At 67.4% G+C, this 17,321-nt stretch overlaps 3 protein-coding genes across 3 annotated transcripts in view; 2 read left to right on the forward strand and 1 right to left on the reverse strand.

Moving 5' to 3' along the window:
• The first annotated feature begins 1,363 nt into the window (after positions 1–1,363).
• On the forward strand, positions 1,364–3,470 carry GDF15 (growth differentiation factor 15). The gene is made up of 2 exons (XM_075077400.1): positions 1,364–1,786; positions 2,531–3,470. The coding sequence occupies exons 1-2, from the start codon at positions 1,474–1,476 to the stop codon at positions 3,340–3,342; spliced, it is 1,125 nt and encodes a 374-aa protein (XP_074933501.1). The 5' UTR covers positions 1,364–1,473; the 3' UTR covers positions 3,343–3,470.
• A 1,773-nt stretch (positions 3,471–5,243) lies between these two features.
• Positions 5,244–7,412, reverse strand: LRRC25 (leucine rich repeat containing 25). The gene is given in 5 exon segments (XM_075077406.1): positions 5,244–6,167; positions 6,461–6,717; positions 6,719–6,985; positions 6,987–7,034; positions 7,099–7,412. Coding segments are annotated over 5 exon segments (918 nt in total). The 5' UTR covers positions 7,321–7,412; the 3' UTR covers positions 5,244–6,043.
• Positions 7,413–9,846: 2,434 nt separating this feature from the next.
• Positions 9,847–17,321, forward strand: part of SSBP4 (single stranded DNA binding protein 4) — a 10,353-nt gene continuing 2,878 nt past the window's right edge. Inside the window, exons 1-5 of the mRNA XM_075077691.1 lie at positions 9,847–10,013; positions 11,078–11,150; positions 11,299–11,360; positions 12,427–12,511; positions 16,431–16,679. Coding sequence (XP_074933792.1) covers positions 9,958–10,013; positions 11,078–11,150; positions 11,299–11,360; positions 12,427–12,511; positions 16,431–16,679 — 525 coding nt within the window. The 5' untranslated portion in view covers positions 9,847–9,957. The remainder of the gene's footprint in view (positions 10,014–11,077; positions 11,151–11,298; positions 11,361–12,426; positions 12,512–16,430; positions 16,680–17,321) is intronic.

Consider the following 17,321-nt stretch of genomic DNA (forward strand, 5'->3'; position numbering starts at 1 on the left):
GAGGCAGAGGAGACGGAGCCGGGGCAATCCCCTCCACATGATGCTGCTTGTGCTGACAAAATTCTCCTTTCACGTGTTTTAGGGTGAAACTTTTGGTCTCGGTTTTGCCTCAGGCAACCCCTTGAGAAACTGGGTGAGAAAGGCAGAAGTAACGCTGGAACCAGCTCCCGAGTAGGAGCAGAGGATAAACAGCCATAAATCATGGGATTACTGTAAGCACGTCCATGCCGTGGCAGGAGCGCAGTTAAAGACCAGGCGCCTGGCTCGACTTCAGGACATTTGGGAACAGCTTTGCCTGCCCCGGCCAGCGCTGGGGGGACCTGCCCGTTGCCTCATCCCACTGGGTGTTTCTCATCCCTCTGCTCATGTTTTTTGGTCAAACCATCCCTTAGGGAAGGTGAGAGGTGGGTGGTCCCGTGCCAGCTTTGGTGGCTTGTTCCCACCGCAGATTTCCTCTTTGCCGGTGCGCGGGGAAGCCCCGGTCTGGCACAGCACTTCCCCCCGCACGTGGCCTCACTGGATCCGTGCCACCCCGGCATGCCCAGCTCCTTCCCGACCGTCTTCAGGCTGCCCAGGGATGGCATAACCCCAGCCACTGTTGCTTCAGGAGGGACGGGACCTGGGGCAGAGCTATACCCTGGCCACACCTGCCACTGGCTGCACAGAGGAGCCGCTGCTGCAAGTCGGTCTGCAGTGTCGTCAGCTGGTTTGGTAGGACAAGGTCCAATGCTGATCTGCCCCCTTCTCCGTCCATGTGCCAGCATGAGCCAGGCTGCCTGGCCGCCACTTCCCTGCTTCGCTTCTGCTTCAGAGAGGTTTTAGGGAAGGGGCTGTGTGCCTGGCTCAGCCCCATGCGATAACGGGGACCCGAGTACCAGCGGGGACCAGTGCAAGGCAAAGGACGGAGAAGGCAGCCAAGGATGCAGAGATGTTCAAGCTGTGCCATGATGCTGCCCGCAGCGCTCGCCTGCCCGCGCATCATCCTCTCTCCATCACCTCCTGCCACCCGCTCTGCCGCCTCCGAGGCCATCGGATGTTGCCCACGACTGCTTGCCCTGCACCGAAGGGGCAGGGAAGGTGAGGGGGATCCCTCCAGCCATCAGCTGGCATGGAAGTCCACAGGGAAAACGGGACGTGGAAGGGAAATGTTTGTCTCTGAGAAAAAGTATTACATTTTTCATCTCCACAGCTGCAAACCAGCTTGTAAATCACCCAACTCCAGGACTGTCAGAGCTCCCATATGAAATCCCAGGCAGAGAGGAGAGATTCCTGCTGGGTGTTTACTCCGGCGTCACCCGCCAGCAGCCTGGGATGGGGAGGGGGGGACGGAGGGCGGGCAAAGTTCGGCTCCTATAAAGTCAGGTCTGGTCCACTTCATTCATTCCCCTGGCAGCATTGCCGGGAGCTGCACGTCCAGCCTTTGCACAAGAGGTTTTGCAGATAAATCCCCCCGGACCACCAGCTGCCTGCGCGATGCCGAGGGCACTCCGGGACGTGGGGGCTGCCCTCACCTGCCTCCAGCTCCTGCTGCTTCTTGTCGGTGTGGAGCTGAGGCCCCACGTGTGGGATGAGGACAGGTTCCAGCTGGAAGCCATCAAAAAGGGGATCCTGGAGCGGTTGGGGATGTCCGCTCCCCCCGTGGTCCGGCACCGGCTGGACCGGGAGAGCATCTGGAGAGCGCAGCAGCTGTACCAGCAGAAAGTGGCTGAGCTGATGTGGAACCAGAGCCGGGAGGAAGAGGGAGCCGTGCCCGGGACCAGGCGCCTGCATCGCCTGACTCCCACGCGTAAGTGGCCGTGGCTCCACGCACATCCCGCGACCCTCGTCCCCCACGGGCACACACGTGTGTGTGTCCCAACGTGTCCCTGCTCGGGCATGTCAGCCCGGCTGCCTCGGCATGTGCCGGGACATGACTGGGCATGAATCGCGGTGGCCACGGTCATCCCATCTCAGCCACTTCCCTTGCCCCGGCAGCGGGGAGGAGCCACCGTTTCAAGCTGTTTTGCTTAAAAATGCAAAACCCAGTGAATTTGGGATGAAAGCTTTGACAGCGTGGTGGCGGCTGCGGGTGCTCGGAGCAGGGTTTGAGCCGGCTTGGGGGTGAGCGGAGGGGAGGTGTCATCCTTCAAGCCCCAGCTGGCTGCTCCATGCGTTTGGGTTTTACCTGGATCTGGGGTCATTTAGGGATTTATCTGGATCTGGGGTGATTCAGGTCCTGCTGCTTGGGCTGGGGGGAGACACAACTGGGGCACGGGGTGGGGGGGGCCACCCCTCTGGGTCCTGGGGCATCTGCTTCGGCCCCAGCTGCCACCCTTGACGAGACCCTCAGGCTGGGGCTCCCTGACGACGGTGGGTCCCAGCTGATCCAGGACTGAGGGTGGAGCTGGATTTCCCCAGCCTCGTCATCCCTTGGGATTTGGGTGATTCCCCAGAGGAAGCAGTTTGGATGCCTGACAAGAGCTGGTCACAAGCCTTGGCTGGTGGGATGGATTGCCAGCTCTTACATCAGCTGTCCTCCCTGTCCCTGCAGTGCTGCGTCGGCTGGACATCCCCCGGGAACACCAAGACCCACAGGGAGACCAGGACCCCCAGGGAGACCAGGACCCCCGTGGCCCCTACTGCTACCATCTCATCCTCTCCCGCACCGAGGCTTTCCACCGGCAGCTCCGGGTGGTGCAGGCAGAGCTGAAGCTCTTCAAGCAGTCGCTGGCATCCCCTGGCATGTCCCCACTCAACACCTCGGTGCACCCCCGTGTCAGCATCTACATGCTGGGGGGGTCTCATGGGACCCCCCAGCTCCTGCATAGCCAAGAGCTGGACCGCCACGCCCCAAGCCTGGACCTCACAGCGGCCATCCAGCCCTGGGCTGCCGGCCCCGAGGACACGCTGCACCTGGAGCTGGCCTTCACAGCTGACGTCTCAAGCTTGCTGACCACCTCGGGGAGCGAGACCCTGGTGCTGGAGGTGGAAACCCACGAGACCACAGGACGGCGGGCCAGGAGAGCCCGGGGGCTGGAGGAGGAGTGCAGGAAGAGCGATGGGAAGTGTTGCCTGAAGTCGCTCAAGGTCTCCTTCCAGGACATCGGCTGGTCAGACTGGGTCATCGCCCCCAATAGCTACTATATGAAGTTCTGCGAAGGTTCCTGTCCCCACAACTACAAGCCGGCCAGCATGCATGCCCAGATCAAAGCCCGCATGCACTCCCTCTCCAAAGCCACCCCGCCGCCCTGCTGCGTCCCCGCCAGCTACGACCCCATGGTCCTGATGCACTACGACAGTGAGGGCAGGTTGGTCTCCACCCTCTTCGAGGACATGCTGGTCACTAGGTGCCACTGTGCCTGATGGCATCACCTCTGGCTTGGACTGGGACCTGTCACCACCTAGATGGGGCAGAGCCTGCCTGCTTCCCGGCAGCTCCGGCATCCCAAAACCCCAGACCCCCGTAGCCCAAAATGCCTCCACGTCAGACCTGGCTCCACCGTCCTGCTCAGCTGCAGGGTCTTCAGTTGTGACCCCCCCCTCCACAGGCCACAATAACTTATTCCCCCCTCTCTTCCCTTATTTAAAACCATATTTTATTTGGTAGGTGCATCCTTCCCATCTGAGAGAGCCCAAATGGGCCGGGGTGGGTCTGTCCCTGGGTGGCCGCAGCCCACCTCATGTCTGAGCATCATCTCTTCTCTGCTTAGAGACATATTTATACATCCCTCTTATTTATTGCTAACTTATTGTATTTTATAGCGAAATACCTTTTGGGGAAAGGTTTGTTTTTGTGTATTTGTATTTTATATATTTCTATAAAACAGAAATAATGTAATAATGTAAATTAATAAAGCGATGGGAACAGGGATGCTGGCTGCTCCTCCTGCACAATTAGGTGTGGGCCTCTGATGGCACGGGGGGAGCAGGCATCGGAGCCCTGCAGCAGGTCGCTTTCAAGCAGGGGTCCTGCGGCTCAGCCCCCCCTCCGCAGAGGCCTGACTCCATACAGATTTCCCGGTAAATCCTTATGGCTTTCCAGGGCTGGGCCAACCCCACCCCCACCCTGCCAGCGGCTGCCGTGGCGGGTGAGTAATGCCTGGGCGATGCTCACAGAGACCTTTGAGTTGTTTGTGTCCTTGAGATGTGTGCTGGGCACAGCCTTGACCCCCTGGGCGGGACGTCCAGCTGGGACATGGATGCAGCACAATTTCCAGGTACCTCTGGCCGTGGGACCTCGGTGACACCAAGGGGTGGGGGAAACGCTGGCTCCCCCAGGCTGTGCCACTGCGGAAGTCGGTGGCACACATCGTGTCCCCAAGGGACTCGCCATACAGCTGGACAGGGTGGCTCTGCTGGTCACAGCTCCTCTCTGCTCTGTCCCCTCTTCCAGCGCATCCCGGGGGTGTCCTGGGCTGCCCAGCCCCTTGGCAGCTCCCGGTGGGGACCTGGCCTTGAGGGAGGTGGGATATTGGGACCTCCACTATGGGCACAGCGTCTTTGGGGACCAGGGCTTTAGGGACACAAGCTCCGGGGGCATCCACTCCGGGGATGTGGACTTGAGGGGCCTGGGTTTCAGCAACCTCCACTTTGGGGACCTGGGCCAAAGTGACATGGGCTCTGGGGACCTGTCCTTGAAGGTGCTGGTCTCTTGGCACCCCCACTCTGGTGACATGGGCTCTGGGGACCTGTCCTTGTGGGTGCTGGTCTCTTGGCACCCCCACTCTGGTGACACGGGCTCTGGGGACCTGTCCTTGTGGGTGCTGGTCCCTTGGCACCCCCACTCTGGTGACATGGGCTCTGGGGACCTCTCCTTGAAGGTGCTGGTCTCTTGGCACCCCCACTCTGGCGACATGGGCTCTGGGGACCTGTCCTTGTGGGTGCTGGTCCCTTGGCACCCCCACTCTGGTGACATGGGCTCTGGGGACCTGTCCTTGAGGGTCCTGGTCTCTTGGCATCCCTGCTCTGGTGACCCAGGCTCTGGGGGCTCCAGGGACTTGCTCCAGGGACCTCCAGCCTCAGGCAGCTCCTTTGGGTTAATGTTTACAGCCACCCCTGTGCTACCAACACCCCTTATCGGGGCTGTCAGTGCCATTAACATATAGGGAACCGTGGCTGTCCTCAGCCGGTGCCACCCTGCCGCTGCCGGCGGGACGGATCCGGGCCAGGAACAGCACCAGGCAGAGGCTCAGCCCTGGGGCAGCCACCCTGTGTCCTGCCTGGGGCTCCCAGCAGACCATGAGCTACACAGGTAATTTGAGATAATGAAACCATTTAATGGGGCACGGTGGAGCATCACAAGGGCCACAGCTCAGGGAGCCCATGCGGAGCTGGAGGGGGCACCCAGACAATCCGTGGGGTCCCCACGTCCCCAGGCTGCCAGTCCCCTTGGGGTGTACAACCCAGCAGCGATGGGCTCAGGGATCTTTCCAGGAGCATTAAAAAAAGGTGCTTTTGCTCTGTTCCCCAAACTAGCAGATTTAGCAGGAAAAGGCAGGGTGCAGGCGACAGCAGGGTTTGACCTGGTGCCTGGATGTCCCCAACAGCTGCCATGTCCCCAAGCGCACGTGCACCCTGACACTCTCCATTGGCAGCCAAAAAGGGGAAGAGGAACCTTGCGCTGCGGTCGCTGCACGGCCCCCCGCTCTGCCAGACGGCCCCGGGAGGGCCCCCCACGCATGTCCCCGGCCGGGAAGGCTCCGGCGTGCCGGCTGCTGGCGGATGCTGCGCTGAGGCGTCCCCGCGGTCGGTGGCCGCCGGCCCCAGGAGGAAGCACCAGCCCTCAGCCCTCGCCCCACGGTGGGAACTGGGGCGAAAGAGGGGGCCGGAGGGAGGGGGAATTAAAAATAACACCCCCCCGAGAAAGGCGTCCATGGCAGGATGTGTGCGTGCAGACCACGCACGTCCCCGTCCCAGCCATGGGGAGACCCACAGAGTGCTCATCGATGGGGATTGCCCATCCCCATCCCCTCTGGGCTGGGGGCCCACCAGGGAAAGCCCTGGGGAGAAGCATTGGTGGGAAACAGAGCTTCACCCCGCCGGCCCCCCCAGCCCCCCCAGCCCCTCACTGGCCCGGGACGATGTAGATGTTGTCCTCGCTGTGGTTCTGCACGTTGGCGTAGATGGGCTGGTCACCGGAGACGGGCTCGCTCTCCAAGAAATAGTTGTCGTCCACTGGTACCTGGGGGCTGGGTGGGGGGGACAGAGAGGTGGCACCCACCGCACCATGCCCAGGAGAGGGGATGGGTGGGGGGCACCTGGTCCCTGGTGGGGGAAGTGAACACCACAGAGTGGCTCTGGGGGTGTGGGTTTGGGAGGAAAGGGCTCAGCCCCGGCAAGCGCCTGGGCCTTGGGGATGATGTGATGGGACAGCATGGGTGGCACTGTGTGGGGTGGCATGGGACAGCAGGGCACGGCACGGCACAGCAGGGGAGGGGATGGGACAAGCCCCGAGCAGCCGGTCCCCACACCGGAGCCTCACCTGTACTGCTTCTCCTGCCATCCTGGCGTCCAGCCCTGTGTGGCGGCCCTGGCGGCGGTGGGGCTCACAAAGATGTTTTCGTAGTCCAGCGAGGTGGTGGCGTCGGTGGTGCCGATCTCAGTGTCCCGGCTGATGTAGCGGGGCTGCCCCTGAGCTGCGGTGGGTTCCCTCTTATTCCACCCACGCTGGCAGCAGCGGTAGCCGCTTTCCTCCACCGGTAGAGAACCACGGCGATGACCACCAGCAGCACGGCCCCACGGCGGCGGCCCCGACCGAGCCAGCTATCAACCTCACATTTTGCCTGAGTTCCGGGTCATGGAAATTGGTGGCGTTTAATCCGTCGTGGGACATGTGGCAGAGGCACTGGGGCACCGTGCAGCTGGGCGGGGAGCAGGTGCAGGGTGCCAAGGTGCTGCTCACTATGTTGTGGCGGCACGGCACGGCCAGGAAGCGCAGGCTGGCCTGGAAGGTGGCGGGGGGCACGGCGGAGAGGGGGCTGCTCTCCAGGCAGAGGGTCTGCAAAGCCGGTAGCGTTGGCGAAGAAGTCGGCGGGCAGCTCCAGCAGCTGGTTGTGCTGCAGCTTCAGACACTGCAAACCCCACGCTCGGCTCAGGAAGGCGGCCGGTAGCTCCCGCTACCGAGAGGTCCAGCTCCTTCAGCCCCGGCGTGACGCGGAACGAGGGGCTCAGGGCCTCAGTGCAGTTACGGCTCAGCTGCACATGGCTCTGCTCTTGGAAGAGGTCCCAGTCCAGCTCTCTGCATTGATGGCTCCTGTTGGTCAAATTCAGATTGGTGGGGGTGTTTTTCAGCATGGCAAAGCAGGGGGATGAGGGGGACGCGGGGTGTAGCAGCAGCAGCATTAGGGGGGCTGCAGGGTGTCCCATGGCCCATCCACCCCGCCGGGCGCCTGGGTGGGTAACGGGGGGTCAGCAAGGCCTGCCAGAGTGGACCCCCATTCCCACCGAACGTGCTCATTTCCCCCTCCCAGTGCAAACTAGTGCAGCCCAGTCTGGGACCCGCCCTGCTCCCTCTCTCTGCGGTCAAGGCAGCCCCCAGGGGTCCCAGCAGGTGGTTTTCTGGCCCCCCCAGCCCCAGCACCCTGACTTGCCTGTGCTCCAGCCGCCTCTCTGCCTGATGCGGGCAGGGGAAGAGGAACAGGCGGGTCCGCTGTCCCGTGTCACCCTGCCAGGGTTTAGCTGGCCCCAGGGGTGGGGGCAGGGCAGCAGCACCCCCATCTCAGCACCCCCCACCTGCCACCAGACCGCCTGGCCCCTTCTTGGGATGCTGCAGGGCTCTGATCCCGGGCGCTGCAGCGGTGCTGCTCCCTGCCCGAGGGTCCTGGGAGAGCCCGGAGGGGGGGGGTCTTGGGGCTTGTGGGGGCCCAGCTGGGTGCTGAGCATCCCCACATGTTGTCACCAGCTGGGGGACCACAGCCCTGTGACCCCGGTGCCCCAGGAGCACCCGAGCGGGCAGCTCCACCGCCCCCCCCCCCGTGCACACGCGTGGGCACACGCAGACGTGCACACGCACATGCTGCTGCATGCTTGCACGTGCATGCAGGTGCACAGGCGCTGGGTGCTCACACACGCACCCCACGTACGTTCACAGGCACGTGGGTGCGCACGCACACCCACCAGCACACGGACACGTGTGTGCTGCCGTGCACACGTATGTGCTGCCGTGCCCACACACGCGCAATCGCGGCACCCGGTGAAGCGGGTCGGAGCCGGGGAGGGGTTGGTTTTGGGTCTTAATGATGTCTTGGTGCAATTAATGCGGTGGCCTAGGGAGGGCATGCGGGCAGGATCGGGCCCTCCCTGGGGTCTCGGCACCCGCGGGGGCTCTGCTTGGGGTCCGTGTCTGTGTCCCCCCCGTGCACCTGTGCCTGCCACCCACATCTGTGTCCTGCGTCCATCCCCTCGTGTCCGTGTCCCTCCATGCCCACTCCCTCACCTCCATGTCCGTGTCCCTCCCCTCGTGGCCGTGTCCCTCCCCTCGTGTTAGTGTCCATCCACCTCCAACCCCCCGTCAGGATGTACCTCCGTGCCCCCCCCCCACCACGTCCGTGTCCCTCCGCGTCCACCGTGTCCGTGTCCGCCCCCTGGTGTCCGCGTCCCTCCATTTCCACCCTCTCACACCCATGTCCCTGTGTCCCCTGTGTCTGGGTCCATCCCTTCGTGTCAGTGTCCACGCACGTCCACCCCCTCGTGTGCGTGTCCCTCTGTGACCACCGTGTCTGTGTCCATCCCCTCGCGTCCGTGGCTATGTACATCCACCCCTCGCGTCCGTGTCCCTCCGTGTCCCCCCCCGTATCCATGTCCCCTCATGGCCGAGTCCCCATACGCCCACCCCCTTGCATCTGTGTCCACCCCCTCGTGTCCCTTCGTGCCCCCCCCTCGCGTCTGCATCCACCCTCTCGCGTCTGTGTCCCTGTGACCACCGTGCCCGTGTCTGCCCCCTGGTGTCCGTGTCCCTCTTCACGTCCGTGTCCCTCCGTGCCCACCCTCACGTCTGCGTCCACCCCCTCGTGACCGTGTCCCTCTGTGTCCCCCGTGTCCACGTCCACCCCCTCGTGTTCATGTCCCTCCATTTCCACCCACGCGCCTGCATCCACTCCCTCATGTCCGTGTTCCTCCGCGTCCCCCCTTGCATCTGCATCCACCCCCTCATGTCCAAGTCCCTCTGTGACCCCCGTGTCAGTGTCCATCCCTTGCGTCTGTGTCCACTCCCCCTCGTGTCCATGTCCCTCCACATCCATGCTCGCATCTGCATCCACCCTCTCATGTGTGTCCTTCTGTGACCCCAGTGTTCACTTCCACCCCCTCGTGTCCGTGTCCCTCTTCATGTACATGTCCCTCCATGTCCCCCCTTGCATCTGCATCCACCCCCTCGTGTGCAAGTCCCACCGTGACCCCCGTGTCTGTGTCCACCCCCTTGCATCTGCATCCATCCCCTCGTGTCCGAGTCCCTCTGACCCCCGTGCCCGTGTCCACCCCATCGTGTCCGTGTCCCTCTTCATGTCCGCATCTCTCCATGCCCTCCCCTGCATCTGCACCCACCCCCTCGTGTCCGTGTTCCTCTGTGACCCCCGTGTCCGCGCCATCCCCTCCGTCCACCGCCCACGCGCATCCCCCCTCCTCGCCTCCGTGTCCCCCCTCGCCCACCCCCTCCCCTCCTCTCCCCTCCTCTCCCCCCCCGCCCCCCCGCCCCCCCCCTCCGCTCAGTCCCCACCACCTCCTCAGAGCTGCCATCGCCCTTTTAAGAGCGGCGGCGCGGGCGGGGAGTGGGGGGGGGGGGGCGGTGTTGCTGGAACAGCCGGGCGGGGGGGGGGAGGCGCGCGCGGGGACCCCGGCCCGGCGCGGCGGTTTCAAGCTCCCCCGCGGGCGCGCGGCCGGAGCCGCCGGGGCCGGGGCCGGGGCCGGGGCCGGGATGGCGGCGGGGGGGGCGCGGGGCCGGGCCGGGGCCGCTGACAGCCGGTACCGCGCCGCCGCCCCAGCATGTACGCCAAGGGCAAGGGCTCCGGCGTGCCCTCGGACGGCCAGGCCCGCGAGAAGTGAGTGCGGCGGGGGGCGGGAGCGGGGCCGGGGGCGCGGAAGTTTTTTGCCGGGGCGGCCGCACCGGGGAGCGGGGACGGAGGGATGGGGGGGGGGAGGTGGTGGGGGGGGGGGGATCGGGGGGCGGGCGGACCCCGCGGCGGCCCCGCCCCGCCGGGGCGCACCGGCAGCCGCCGCGGGGCAGCGGGAGCCGTCGGGGCTCAACCGGACACCGGCGTTACCGGGAGCCGCGAATGTCCCCGGGGCCACCGGGAGCCGCGCTGTGCCCTGGGTATTGCCGTTCCCCGGAGCCACCGGGAGCCGCCATACCCCCTCTTCGCGTCCGTCCCCCCCCCCCCCCCCCCGCGCCGGGCATCGCCATCCCCCGGGGCACCGGCGGCGGGACCCGGCATCCCCGGCCGTGCCCGTCCCCGCCGTGCTCCGGTGCTCGGGGCCGCCGGGGGCTTCACCCGTCCCCGGGGCACCTGCCGGAGCCGGGGGGTGGGGTGGGGGGGCTGCACCCCGGGGCTGCCCCTGAGCCCTGCCACCCCCGTGGGGGTCCCCGCGGCTCCCGTTCCCCGCTGCCGGAGGGGGGGGGGGGGGGTGTGCGGGGGTGGTGGAGCACCGAGAACGGGTCCCCAGAGGGTGCCTCGGTCAGGGGACACCCACGGTGACACTCGCCCCTTGGTCACATCCCGCGTGGGGACGTGTCACCCGGCGCATCCCACCCACGGGGAACCGGGGCGGCCGCCCCCGCCGTGGAGAGGTGCCCGGTGTCACCGGTGGGAGTCGGTGTCCCCGTGATGCCCCGCGGGGGTCCCTCGCGGTGGGGGGTGGGGGGTGGGGGGTGTGTGTGACATCGAATCCCCCTCGTTAGGACTTAACGGGGGCTCCATCCTGGCCGCTCCCCGGTGTCACTCGGGGGTCCCCCACCTTTCGGGGTCTGCCCATGGGGGTGTCACCGCGCTGCTCCGGCGGTGACAGCCCCGCAGTGGGGGCACCCCGGGGTGGGGGGGTGGGGGGTCCCTGGTGGGGGGGTGCCATGCCCGGCCCTGACCCCCTGACCCCATCCCCATCCCCGCAGGCTGGCGCTGTACGTCTACGAGTACCTGCTGCACGTGGGGGCCCAGAAATCGGCCCAGACCTTCCTGTCGGAGGTAAGAGAGGGGGGGCTGCACCTCCTGGGCCCCCCCATCCCGCAGGGTTGGGGCTCTGCAGCCGCCGTGGCTCCCTGAGCCCATCCCCGGGGGGTCAGGCCTGGCGATGCCTGACACCCCCCCCCCCCCCCGCCGCCCCTCTCCGCAGATCCGATGGGAGAAGAACATCACGCTGGGCGAGCCCCCCGGCTTCCTGCACTCCTGGTGGTGGTGAGTCGGGGCGGGGGGGGGGCGGCCGGGGAGCGGGGCTGGACCCCCCCCTCCTCCCCACAGCGGTGGGGCTGGGACTGGGGCCGGGGGCTGCCCCCCCTCCCCCCCATGCTGCCGCCACATCACCTCGTACCCCATAAACCTGCCGCTCTGCTTTTCCCATCAGTGATTTCGGGGGCCCCCCCCCCCCCCCCGCCCCTCACATCCCGGCTACGCCCCGGCCCCCCCGCCCGGCCCCTCCAGATGGATCCAATTTGGCACCGAGTGTGGGGCGGGGAGGGGGTCCCAGCCCAGGGCCGGACCCCCCGCCCCCAGGGGGGCCCCGGCAGAGCACCCCGAGGGGGTGATGGTGATGCCGGATGGCAGCAGACTGGGGGCGGGGGGAAGGGGGGGACACACAGGTCATGCCGGGGGTCTCGCCCTGGCGTGGCCGTGTCGGGGAGGGGGGGCTCAGCGGGGCGCAGGATGCGGCCGTGCCGGGCGCCGCCGTGTCGCCACCGCCGCATTTAGCCATTTCCAATAAATGATTAGTTGGTGATTTATGGGGGGGGGGGGGGCACGAACAGCGCGGGGCGGGGGGGGGGGGGCGGCCATGGAGCCTTCCAGGCCCTTAACCCTCCTGCTGCCAGCACCTGGCCACTGCACCCCAAATCTGGGGGGGCACCCAGAAACAGTGCTGGGGGGGACAGACACGCACCACGGGCCCCTCCGCTGTCCTGTACCCACCCTGGCGCCCGGGAGGGGGGTGCGCGGGCAGCGGGACCCCCCCATCCCGCCCCGGGATGCTGCAGCCTGATGTAAAGTCCCAGGAATTTGTGCTCCGGCCGTAGCGACCGTTTCCAGGGAAAACAGGCGGCAGCGACGGAGCCGGGAGGCCCCCGCCACGTCGGTGGGGGGGGACACACAGCACCGGCCCCCCCACCCCGCCGGCCATCAGTGACATGAGCGTGGTCGGGCTCAGCCGGCAGTGGGGGACTTGTGGCGGGGCACGGCAGGCGAGGGTGGGGTGGGGGGATGGGGACGCATCCTGGGGGGGGGGTCCTGACCCACTGTCCCCCCCCCATAGTGTCTTCTGGGACCTGTACTGTGCTGCTCCCGACCGCCGGGAAACCTGTGAGCACTCCAGTGAGGCCAAAGCCTTCCACGACTACGTGAGTACCATGGGGATGGGGGGGGGGCTCTGTACCCCCACTTCCTCACCCCCAGCCATGCTGCCCCCCCACTGGCGAGACCCCCGTGCCGAGGATGCCGGCGGTCTGGGGGTTAATGCCGGCTCTGCCAGCCCCGGCCTCACCAGCATGGGTGACCTATTTTGCAGGGTGGTGCAGCGGGGGGGGGCTAATCCCTGGGGGCCTGGCTCATCCCCCCCCCAACCCAGGGATCCCGGCATGTCTGCCCCCCGTCACCAACCCCACGGGGGATTGGGACCCCCAAATCCAGTCCCATCCTGCAGCCCCCAACCTGCAGTGTGGGCAAAGTACCGGGCTGCTTCCCAACTGGGGGGCACCCCAGCAGGGTTGGGGTGTCCCCTCCTCACCCAGTGCCCCGGGGGCCACCACGGGCTTGGGGCTCGGTGAGACACCCCACACACACACCCCGGTGTGACACCCCCCACCCCTGCCCCCGGCAGCTCCGCTCCTTATCGGCGCCAGCCTTCGGCGAGTTAATCATTGGCACAGAGTCAACAGCCCGGCTGCCCGCGTGTGCCCGCTCCTGCCGGGGCTGCAGGCAGGGCTGCAGGCAGGCGGGGGGGGGGACGGGGGGTGCCAGGAGGGGAACCGGGTCCTGGGACGGTGGGGATCCACTGGGAGGGGGGCTGGAGGGATCACCGTGCCCCAGGCTGGTGCATGGTCGCAGGGGATGCGGGATGCTGCGGGATCCACGGCGCCAAGGGATGCGGGATGCTGTGGGGGCCCGCGGTGCCGCAGGAGGCTGCGGGAGATGTGATGCTGTGCCGTGCAGGATGCCACGGGGTGCAGGAAGCCGTGGGATGCGGGATGCTGTGGGATATACAGCGCTGTGGGAAGCGGGATGCCGTGGGACACGCGGCGCCGTGCCGTGAGGGATGCTGTGGGATCCGCGGTGCTGGGAGATGCGGGATGCTGCAGTATCCATGGTACCGTGGGATGCAGGATGCTGTGGGGGTCCACGGGGCGGTGAGGTGTGGGATGCGGTGGGGTACACGGTGCCCTGACGTTCAGGCTGCTGTGGGATGCAGGAGAGGCCACGAGGCATGCGTTGCCCCCAACCCTCGCCCCATCCCACCGGAGCGGGGCTGGAGCCACTCCCCCTGCGCCCCCCCCCCCCCCCCAGCTGCTCAGCACCCCACAGCAGCACCCAGCTTGGGGGAGGGGGGTGACCACCCTGCCCTCTGGGACACCCATCACCGCTGTGGGGACAGCGGGTCCCCGTGGGCGTGCGTGGGCACGTGTGTGCCTGCACCAGCACCGCGGGGGCTGCCGGGGCCGGGGGCTGCAGCAGGGCCCCCCCCCCCCTCCTCTTCACCACCCCGGCCCCCGGCGCAGCGCAGAGCTGATTTTCATGCTGGAATTAATGAGGCTGCCGGTGCGGTGACGCCGGGGACGTGGCGCGGGTCAGGCCGCGTTGCCATGGCAGTGCTGCCTGGCTGGCAGAGCCAGGGCGCTGGGGACCGCTGGGGGGGGGGGGGAGCCCCCGCAGCCCCCACGATGCACCCCGTGGGATGCCAGGCACAGCCGCATCCCCCTCTCTGTGCCCACCGACCACTGCCGCCAAACCGGTACCCACGGGGTAAATTGGGTCTCACCAGCATGGAGGGGGTGCCCCTCGCCCTCCCATAGGTGCTGCTCGGCCAGACACCCTGGGGTGCATCGAGACACCCCCAACGTGGGCGTGGTGACCCCCATCACTGGGGGGTCCAGCAGGGTCCAACCTGCCTGCGGCAGTGGGGGGGGGAGCAGTGGCAGCAGCCAGCCCCGCAGCAGGGTTTGGGGTTTCTCCTGGGGTGCAGCGGTGTGGGGACCCCCCAGCCTGCACACCCCCCCCGTGTCGTGTCCCCCCCTTCCTCTCTCCTGACCTTGAGTCTGTAGGAGGAGCCGAAACTCGCCAACCTGTTGCCATGGCAACTCTGCTTTGCATCACTGAGTGATGGGGGGGCGGGGGGGGCCCAATTTGGTCCCTGCCGTGGGGAGGCAGCACCAACCCCCTTGTGGGGCTGGGGCTGGGGGGGGAGGGGGCAGCACTGGCCCCACACCGTAGCGCAGGAGAGTGGGGGGGTCCCAAGGGGGGACAGGGGCTGCGCGCCCCTCCGCCTTGGCCCTGTCTGGTGGGGGGACAGGGCCTGTGCCCGCCAAGACAAGGCTGCCCTGCTGTCCCTGGGGCAGCTCTGTGGGTGCTGCGTTGACCCCACAGCCATGGGGTGATGCTACTGCCAAAGCACCCTTCACCCCCCACCAGCACCCCTCAGGTATGGGGCTGCACCCCCCCCACCCTGGGGCAGCTGCTGGCCGGGGACTGGTCCCCTGTGCCATACTGGGGTGGGTGGGCACCGTGGTGGCTCCAGTGATGAGCACCGTGATGGGCTCCGTGATGGCTCCATGATCAGCACCATGATGGGCCGTGTGGTGGGACTGTGGCGGGACCATCGTGAGCTCCACGATGGCTCCGGTGATGGCTCTGTGTTGGGCACCATGGTGGGGACTGTGGTGGGACCGTGGTGAGCTCCATGATGGGCTCTGTGATGGCGGCAGGATGGGCACCATGGTGAGCTCCATGGTGGGACCGTGGTGGGCTCCCTGATGGGCACCACGAGCCTGGTGCCACCCCCATCACCCCAAACATCCCCGAGGTGTCCCCACTCCAACCCCAGAGGCCAGCCGGTGGGGTGGGGGCCAAAGGGTTAATGAGGAGGGATGCTGGGGGTGCAGGGTGCTGGGGCGGGTTGGGGAGGATGTGGGGGATGTGGGGGCTGCGCCTGCCGCACCCAGCCCCCCCAGGGTCCCCCCCTCCCCGGGTGCTGTTGGTTTTGGCTGCACAGACTCCCATTGTCTTGCAAATGATCCCTGGGGCTGGGGAGTGCCTGGGGCCGGATCCTGCAGCTGGTAAATGAGGCTGGGGGCCCTGGGACCCCCACTCCAGCCCCCGGGCCCAGCAGGCACCAGGCCCCAGTGTGGTCATGCCATGGAGCTGGGACCCCTGGCGGGGTGCCCTGGGCACCCACTGTCACCCACGTGCCTGGTGTCACCCGTCTCCCAGGCGTGACACATGTACGTGGCATGACCCGTGCCCAGTGTCACCCGTGTGCCCACCACGGGGGGCCCCCTGGGGGTCTCGCCCTCCCCAGCCAGCATCCCCATCACCGTTTCTGCGCTGGCGGCACCCATGGGTGCCCCGACCCCGTCACCCCTCAGTAAGTAGGTGATGGCCCCCCCTCCAAATGCAGCTGGGGCCCCCCTCTCCCCGCAGGGCTGGCAGCGGGCTGGGGGGCCGTGGGGCGGTGCGGGGCCCCCCGGGTGGAGGGGGCAGTGCGAGGTCCCCCCCCTTCTCCTCCTCCCCTACAAATTGAAACCAGTTGTGGCGGAGGGGCCAAGCCGGAAAGCCGGCACATTCCTTCCCTTAACAGCTCCCCTCGGACGGGGGCCGGCAGGCGAGTGGGGCCAGGGCCCCTGCCCGCCCCCCCCCCCCCCCACCGAGCCCAGCTGGCCCCCATGGGGTCCCCCGGGGCCGGCCGCAGCCCCGCCGGCCCCCCCAGTTTGGCTGGGAGGGGAGCAGAGCCCGGTTCTCCCCGCGCTGCCCTCTCGCTCGCGCGGGGCTTGGCGTGACCGTGCTGGTGCCCGGTGGCTGCTTGGGGACACGGGGACAGGGTGGCCCTGGGGCTGGAGGCGCATGGGACATGCCGATGGCCCCAGGCCGTGAGGGTCGGCCGCCCCCAGTCCCCCCCGAGTGCTGCGGCACACATGTACTGGGGCCGGGGCACAGCTGCGGAGGCCGGATCCGGCACTGCCGTGGGGGTGCCGGGATGGCAGCGGGGTGGGGGGGCTGCTGGGGGGTGACTCCCCCCCCCCCCGGTGCTGAGCTCTCCTTTCCCCGCAGAGCGCAGCGGCGGCTCCCAGCCCAGTGATGGGGAACCTGCCCCCCGGCGAGGGCATGCCGGGGGGTCCCATGCCCCCCGCCTTCTTTCAGGTACCAGCCTGCCAGCACCGTGCCCTGGGGCTGCCCCCCACCCCCAGGCCTGGCGGGGGGGGGGGCGGGCGGGCAGGGCTGGGGTGGGGGCGGGAGGGCAGCTCCCACGGGGGGCTCGGTGGTCCTGGGGGTGTCATCCTGCTGCGTGGGCTTGTGCACGTGTGAGCACGCGTGTGTGAGCATGCATCTATGTGCATGCATGTGACGAGAGCGTGTGTATGAGTTTGTGCATGAGCATAAATACGTGCACATGTGTGCGTGTTTGAGCGTGCAAGTGCGTGAGCATCGTGTGTTCGTGCTCCCAGCGTGGGGTGTGAGTGTGCACGCGTGTCCTTGCAGCGTTCGGCATGTGCATCTGAGCACTGCGGGGGTGTGCACGCATGATGCAGGTGTGGGCACACGCATGATGCAGGTGTGCGCGCAAAGGGCTTGTGTTTGTGCGCACACGTGTGCGAGTGCGTGTGTGAGCACACACACGTGAGCCCGTGTGCATGCCGGGGCCTGTGCACACAGGGCTGGGGCGCCCGGCTGTGCTCCCCACGCTGTGTGCAGGCGTGTGCATGACCTTAGCGTGTGCACACGCCTGAGCCCCGCGCGTGTGTGAGCAGCCAGGGAGGGGATACATGAGCCGGGGCCCCCCCCGCCACGCCACAACATAGCTGGACACCCCCCCCATCCCACCCTGGTGCCGCCCCATCCCCACATTGCCCCAGACTGGGGCCAGCCCCGTGTCCCCCTGCACACCCCGCACTGGGGTGTCCCCCAACCCGGGGGCCGCTGCCCCCCACCTCCCCAGGCCCC

This window comes from Phalacrocorax aristotelis, chromosome W, assembly GCF_949628215.1.
Source record: "Phalacrocorax aristotelis chromosome W, bGulAri2.1, whole genome shotgun sequence".
In the NCBI taxonomy this organism is placed as follows: Eukaryota; Metazoa; Chordata; class Aves; order Suliformes; family Phalacrocoracidae; genus Phalacrocorax; species Phalacrocorax aristotelis.

Coding starts and splice junctions, on each gene's coding strand:
- GDF15 (XM_075077400.1), top strand. CDS start 1,474: ATGCCGAGGGCACTCCGGGACGTGGGGGCTGCCCTCACCTGCCTCCAG. Junction 1,787..2,530: donor GCATCGCCTGACTCCCACGC/GTAAGTGGCCGT, acceptor CTGTCCCTGCAG/TGCTGCGTCGGCTGGACATC.